At 44.1% G+C, this 7,777-nt stretch overlaps 1 protein-coding gene across 1 annotated transcript; it reads left to right on the top strand.

Annotated features, from left to right (window-relative positions):
• The first annotated feature begins 1,202 nt into the window (after positions 1 to 1,202).
• LOC307231117 (terminal nucleotidyltransferase 5A-like) lies at positions 1,203 to 7,548 on the top strand. The gene is made up of 2 exons (XM_080001691.1): positions 1,203 to 1,400; positions 5,879 to 7,548. The coding sequence occupies exons 1-2, from the start codon at positions 1,245 to 1,247 to the stop codon at positions 6,902 to 6,904; spliced, it is 1,182 nt and encodes a 393-aa protein (XP_079857817.1). The 5' UTR covers positions 1,203 to 1,244; the 3' UTR covers positions 6,905 to 7,548.
• The last annotated feature ends 229 nt before the right edge of the window (positions 7,549 to 7,777 follow it).

Raw genomic sequence — 7,777 nt, forward strand, 5'->3', positions numbered from 1 at the left:
CACACAAGGAATATACTGTAGTTGCAACCGACAATGGGACAACGTTTCATACATAAGTTACATATGTCATACATAAATCCAAACAGGATTCCTACAGCACAGAATGCCACAGGGCAGTTATTTTAATTATTACCTCGCGTCTGAAGAAGAACAGAAGAAGAACAAGGAGAAGAAGATTTACCTAATCCTGTGACAAATTAGGTGTAGTGATGGATGGATAAATGCCAATATCCTTACTCTACGGCACAGTTGCTTTTATGTCCTTTTCAATTGCTTTTAATTCCTGATTGTTATGTGTCGAAATAGCGCCACCATTTGTAGAACATGATGTAAGAATCAACTGAAAACACATAGCATCGCAAATTATAAGCTACCTTCAGTATAGTCACATGTATTGTGGTATTTGTTGAGCATTCACATGTAATATTATAATAACTGTATTTCCAATTTTTTGCATAACGTTGGCTTCAGTAGTTTGCCAGCAGGAAATGGCGAGACTGCCTGTGTCTAGTCGCTTACTGTACATTGGGAAGCTGCAGCAGAGTGGTACGTTTCTCAACGGTCAAGTTCAGAGAGGTCGTGTGATGAACAGTAATAGCCGAAATGATGGGAAACAACATTTTAATAAGACTCATTAGGCTCATTTCGCAATAGTTTCACTAGTTGGCCATTCAAAAACCATGACCGGTGTTAACGGCATTGTTGTCAGCGAGACTGCACCGCCGAGCTCCGGCCGAGGAGGAGAGTCTGACGCACGGAGGGAAGTGGGTGTGCGCTCCTCTGTGTGTTCCGGCATATTCATAAATCCCACTGTCCAGCCAATGGAGGGACGCTCACGTTAATCCCATTTCGGTTAAAAGCCTCTGCATCCTCCCAGAGTCCGTAGAAGCTCGAAGTGCGGTGCGCCTGGGCGGGACAAGGGATCTTTTAAAAGTGCGGACACTATCAAGACTATCCAAAGCTTCCAGTTGTTTTTCATTTTTATATTATTATTATTATTACTATTATTATCATTATTATATTATTATTATATTTTAATTTGATTTTATCTTTTTTTGTTTGTGCGTGAAGTTCAACGACCGGCGCGGGGGTGAAGACAACATCTTCACAGTTCCTTTATTAAGTTTTAAGGTTGTTGCAGTTTCTTTTTTTGGGGGGGAGGAGGGTGGGGGGGGGGGGGCGGGGGCACTGGAAATCCCGACGATAAACCGCAGAGGGACAACAAGAGGGAAGAGGGGTTCGCCATGTCCTCCGAAGATGAGGCGGCGCGAAGCCGGCGCTTCAGCGTGCTGTCCTGGGACCAGGTGCGGCGCCTTGACTCCATCCTCGGGGAGAGCGTCCCGGTACACGGGCGCGGAAACTTCCCCACGCTCTCCGTTCAGCCGCGGCTGATCGTGCAGGTGAGACCCACAGGAATAGCAATAGAAATATACATATATATATATATATATATATATATATATATATATATATAGAAGAATAGAGATCAATGAAAAAAATGAGACTGGATCAACTTAAAATTTGTCAACCTTTTTTTTTAAGGTTTGATGAATTTAAATGTTAGTTGAGGAAACGTAAAAAACAAAACAAAAAAACATAAACATATATGTGTATGGATATATAGGTTAAACAGATTTTTAACAGGTTTTTTTTTGTTGATACATACTCCATCTAATGGGTTTGTTTTTTTTCCAGCGGAGATTTCTCACAGTTAGACTGAAAGAGCCCGTTTCTTTCAACAGTCCCAGCAAAGTTGTCTCGTTAATGCACTTGGACAAGTTGTCCATTGCTACATTAGCTCAAAATGCCTGAAAAGTCTGATTTTCAAATCTGTGCAAAATAAAGTTTCATGAAGATTCTTGAACTTTGACTCAAATCATCCCAGCCTTCCAGAATACTTGTAGAAATACTAAATTATTTGCCCTATCAATATATTTACCTATAAAGAAAGGACTGATACACAGACACAAGAAGGGATGATCTAATGCTGTGACTGTGATTTTCCACTAGCTCACTAATGCACTTCGCAGCCACAGACATTTTACAGGTTTTGTGATTATTAGCACCAGAATAATACACTCAGCAAATGCGGTTGGAGATTTCAGGGAACTTTTTTACTTATTTCAATCTCAAATCTGGATTACATTTGAAATCTAGCCCCCCACTCATCTGAAACGATCAAAAAACAACACCACACGCATATACTGTAGTGGTGCACTCACAGCCACACTCACACACAACCACACTCTCACTCTCACTCACACACACACACACACACACACACACACACACACACACACACACACACACACACACACACACACACAGATCACCTTTTATAAGAAGGTCCTATGGCCCTATACTGTACCATCTTACATTAGACATTAAAGATGATATCTCCAATACTCATTTTCCACTCTTACGGATTCCTGTGGAATAACTGGGGACCCCCAAATATTTCCCCCCTTGCTCAAATGGAGGTGTGCCTGCCCTGGGGTGCCTGACACACACTCACACTGACAATCACAAGCACACCCCTCAGCGGTGTGGTTTCTTAAAGGCTGTATTTAAATAACATCTGTTCTGGCATGGCTACTGTGCAAGTTGTATCGTAGCAAGTCGACCCCCACCGGCGGTCTCACCTACACCCTGCCCTCGTTCACAGTGGATTGCAGCTTCCACCATTCCTTCCGTGGGTTCACATTTTGGCTTTATGGAGGGCTAATTACGTTTTTGTTGGCCTGCTCTTATTGAGGCGACAAGCTTTAATCCCTGGTGTCTGCATCGGTGTCCCTTCCTCGTTCCTGAACATTGTTACTAAAAGCAAAGCCTCCGCCTCCACGGAAGCCAACACCGAACCCTTCCCAGATTTGGGGCAGAGCTCAGATTAGATCCCTCCTGAAAAAACCCCCCAAAAAAACAGCGGGTTCGGTGGGTCAAGTCTTGACAAGGTATCACTGTGGTAAGTGAAAACCGCTCTTCTGACTCCTGCTGCTCCCGCTGGGCTCTGTAAGTCGACCCCTCAGCTGGCCTATTGTTGAGAGGGCCGGCGCAACATGACAACAGCAATGTGCTCGCTTTCTCTCCGTGGACCAGACAGATCCACGGCGAGGTTCCTTCGGTTATTTTACGATGTTGAATGATAATCCCTTTAATTTAGATGGATATCTATTTTATTGCGTTTCTTTCCAGTAGGTCTATTCAATTTGGCCAAGTTAAGAAGGCATTACCAATTTCTTTCTTCTTCTTTTTTTGACTCCTGTATAATAGATGCACAGTTAAAATCCCTATCTGTATTTATTATTATATATAGAGGTGGATTCTACTTCGTTTTTGGATGCAAAAGAATTGTTTTTAAATCTCAGGATGCATTCTGGTGCAAGTGCACGTTGAAACGAGGAACGTTCTGCAGTTGAAATGATAAAATAAAGAACCAGTTATCATAATCATCAGCTATTTTTGCATACCAGGCTACCGTACAACTGACTGACTGACTGACGGGGTTGGTTGGTTGGTTGGTTGTATTTGGAGCGGATGCAAAGGTAAGGGAGTTGTAATTTTGCCTTTGCAGCAGTCCATTTGGCATGGAGACACTGACTCGGTTCCCAGCGTACTCCGTTTCTCACAAGGCGTCCAAGGCCACTATGGGTTGGCATTGGTCCGGTGTTGTGGGTGAGGGTGGAGGGGGGTTGTTCTTAAACTGGCGTAATAAAAAGTTCAGGCCGCAACTCGAATTAGAAAAAGGGGGAAGCAGTTGAGACAGAAGCGGGACAGCGCAGAGTCTGAACACCGGAGGCTTTTCCGGCACCTTTTCCATTTTATTTGACTATTTTATTTTTTACGAGGCTGCAACTTCGACGTCAGCGGAAGTGTTTCCCCCCTCTCTTTCGGCTCACCAGGTGCTTGCACGTCAAATGTTATTTTTTTTTACGACATTGAGCGAAAGAATAGAGGAGTTGCTGAGCTGCGCTTTCCAGCACACACTCCTTCGGGGACCCCCTGACGGGGGCTGCTTACGACGTGCTGTTAAAAGTTAGCGCCAGTCATGCGCTCTGCACGCCCAACAAAACACCACGGCTGGGGCCTTTCTTTGCCGTGAAACACAAGGAACTTCCTTCATTGTGTTTTTTTTTATTTGAGGTTTTGTGCATTTCTATCACTCTTAGATGCCTGCTTGGACTCTGCGGCTAGTGTGGCTTTGTTGGTATTCACGTTGTTATGAACTGTTTATGGCAGTCCCTGCGATTTGATCACGACGGAAAAAAGTAGATAGTTCTGGGGCTGTTTTAGTGCTCTCTCGATTTTCATCTTTGTCCGCGACCATCTGTTCTAAGAGTTTGGGCCTACTATTTAAAACATACTGGAGAAAAAACTGGAGATGGACTGTGTTTGTTGGAAAGCAGATTCTCAGCGAAGCCGTGCCTATGAAGGATTGCTTTGAAAGCTGACTTTGGACATTGGAACAACTATTTCCTGTTGTGCAATAGAACTGGGGTGTCCTTTTTCATACAGTAGGCCCGTTTGCTCTTTTCAGCATATTTCTGTGACAACTCTAAATCATTTTGTTAACAACTGTGAGAAACTTGACGTTATTAAGTCTAGTGAAGGGGAATGTACGGCGGCACATAAAATTCTTCCACTTCTTTGTGGTTCCGTGGGCTTTTAAAAATGCACCAAAGCCTCGACCTTCGCTTCTGGGTAAGCCGATTGGCAACCCACGCTACTGTGACCATCCACACCGTGGCCTCCAAAAATACTCTTTCATTGATGGAGCTTCTTAAACATGCAGAGCTTATAATATCGATAACAATAAATAGTGAAGTAATGGTGAATCCATACATGCTGAACATGTTGAACCACTGTCAACAAAAGTCAAAGTCAGGTCAAAGTCACTGGAAGAGAGGATACCTTCACTTATTAAGTGCTATATTGTTTTTTGTTTTTAAAGAAACAGTTTTGTACTATTGAATTGAGTGAAACTATTTTGAGTGCTTTAAGAATGGGTTCTTATTTGGTTTGCTTTGCCTGTAGTGTCAGCAACAGACAAGGAGGCATACATCTCAGCTGTCTCCAACACAGCAGCCCCCCCCCAAGTAACAATTTTGTGTGTTTGTGTGTTCCAATAACCAGACAATGCCTTTGACAAGCTACGTTAATATAACAGGCAAGGGATAAGCAAGTTTAAAAAATGTAAAAGTTCACTGAACTAGCTTGCTACTCCATATACTCCATATAATTTAAATTGGCTGTTTTCCATTTACCAAGCCCTCAGTCATGTTGCCCATCTTATCTCACTTGTTTACGTCTGTGTCGTGTCCCCCTTCATGTAGACTGTTGGAACTTGGGACTTTTCAAGTGACTATCCGAGGCAAAATTAGTGTTCCCCCACTTCCCTAAAGAGGGAATAATCTTGTCTAGATTCTTGATCTCTTCAGCTGCATGGGCTGGTTGATGACACCACCACCACAATACCTAGTCCATGCAGTTTCTGTGCCCTGTTTTCGTAGGCCCAGCCTCTGTCCCTACCAGACACCCAGGAAGCTAAGGACACGCCTCCCACATTCTGCAAAACTTCTTTTCATGCTTTACTTTTCTACCCCCTGACTCTTGAGTTTCATGTATTTTAAACCTTGCAGAATTGAACTATATTAGTCTACTTTATTCAGTCCACTTTAGCCTTGTGTGTTTGTCAGTCGATTAGTAAATAGATAGGTTACTGTGTAATGGCGCCTTTTTATGTTCCACTTGACTTACCATGTCCTACTTGAACAAGCATGTATTTCCAATGTAAGCCTGCTCTGATTGTTATCTTTGTGGATACAGGTAACCTTCAACTTGTTTTCTCTTTGTCATTCTCTTCCTCTCTTTTATGTTTCAGGTTGTCCGGGCTCGACTGGAGGAGCAGGGTGTGAAGGTGCGTGATGTTAAGCTCAACGGTTCAGCAGCCAGCCACGTTCTACACCAGGACAACAGCCTGGGCTACAAGGATCTGGACCTGATCTTTGGCCTGAGTTTGTCCGACGACAAAATTTTCCGGTTGGTGAAGGACGTGGTTCTAGAATGCCTGGTGGACTTCCTGCCGGAGGGAGTGTGCAGGGAGCGCATCACCGCTCTCGCTCTGAAGGAGGCGTATGTCCAGAAGCTGGTGAAAGTGTGCAACGAGACGGACCGCTGGAGCCTCATTTCGCTGTCCAACAACACTGGCAAAAACGTGGAGCTGAAGTTTGTGGACTCGCTGCGGAGGCAGTTTGAGTTCAGTGTGGACTCCTTTCAGATCACCCTGGACTCCCTGCTGCTCTTCGACCGCTGCTCGGAGACGACCATGTCGGAGACTTTCCACCCCACCGTTCAGGGGGAGAGCATGTATGGGGACTTCCAGGAGGCCCTGGGCCACCTGCGCACCAAGACCATCGCCACCCGCAGTCCTGAGGAGATCCGAGGCGGCGGACTGCTCAAGTACTGCCATCTGCTGGTGCGGGGTTTCCGGCCAGCCTCCGAGGCCCAGATGAAGCAGATGCAGCGATACATGTGCTCGCGCTTCTTCATCGACTTCCCCGACATTGGTGAGCAGCAGCGGAAGCTGGAGGCCTACTTGCAGAACCACTTTGCGGACATGGAGCACAAGCGCTATGAGTGCCTGGTGACGCTGCGGCAGGTGGTGGACGAGAGCACTGTGTGCCTGATGGGCCACGAGCGCAGGCAGACTCTGGCATTAATATCTGCTCTGGCGCTCCGGGTGATGGCCGAGCAGTACGCTATCCCGGCCCTGGCCAATATCACCTGCTACTACCAGCCCGCCCCTTATGTCCGGGACGTCAACTTCAGCAATTACTATGTGGCCCAGGTTCAGTCGCCCATGGCCACTTGCAGTAACTCTTACCAGACATGGCTGCCCTGCAGCTGAGTGATGAGTAGTCTTTGAGGACGCTGTCACCTTCTCAAAGTTTTTGTTTTTTCTTACGTTTTCCCTGATGTGAGCTGTGTAATTAGTGCTCGCGCCACCTGTAGCATTAAAGCTTTTTGTTTTGGTTGGACGCTGATTGAGACAAAAATAATCAATGTTTTATATCTTATTTTTTTTGCCAAATCTTATTTTGAAACCATTCCACTAAGTCATATTGATTAATACTGCTGTAAATCTTTTTTTGAGCCGATTGTTCTATCCTTTTTTTTCTATAATTTTTTTACACAGCCCATGTGTTTTATGTATGAAAAAAAAATATAAAGGGTTGTTACGCAAGGAAGGAACATTTTTAATTCTGAGCTGTTTGGAAATGTTAATAACTCCTAAGAAACCAGGAAGCTTTGTTATCTGTTCTATCTGTGGTTTCAGCTGACATTCTTGCTTGGAGAAACAGAAAAAAAAAGAACCAAAGAATTATGAATTGCATTTCCTGTATAGTGTGGTAAACAGATGATCGTGGGTTCAAGTGCCTGACAATAATAGTTGTAATGAATGAACTGGTTTTTTTTTATTCAGGTTACTGTACTTTCCTATATCCAGGGCCAGGGCAACTTGTTTTCATTAAAACATGTAAAATATGGTAAGATTTTGCAGACTGGTCCTTATTTGCACATTCAAAAAGGTTCCACAAAGAATGGGAAAACAATTGGTGAGTCGTCACGGCCGATAAAATGTTTGAACCTATGTTGGATGAAACAGAATTTCTGGGTAGAAAATCCAGTGTCAGTGTATTGGTCAAAATGAGATCTTTAAATTACTCAATCATAAAAAAACGACTAATAAAAATAAACTAGCTGAGCCGCAGAGATTTCC

This window comes from Zeus faber, assembly GCF_960531495.2.
Source record: "Zeus faber genome assembly, chromosome: 1".
NCBI lineage: Eukaryota > Metazoa > Chordata > Actinopteri > Zeiformes > Zeidae > Zeus > Zeus faber.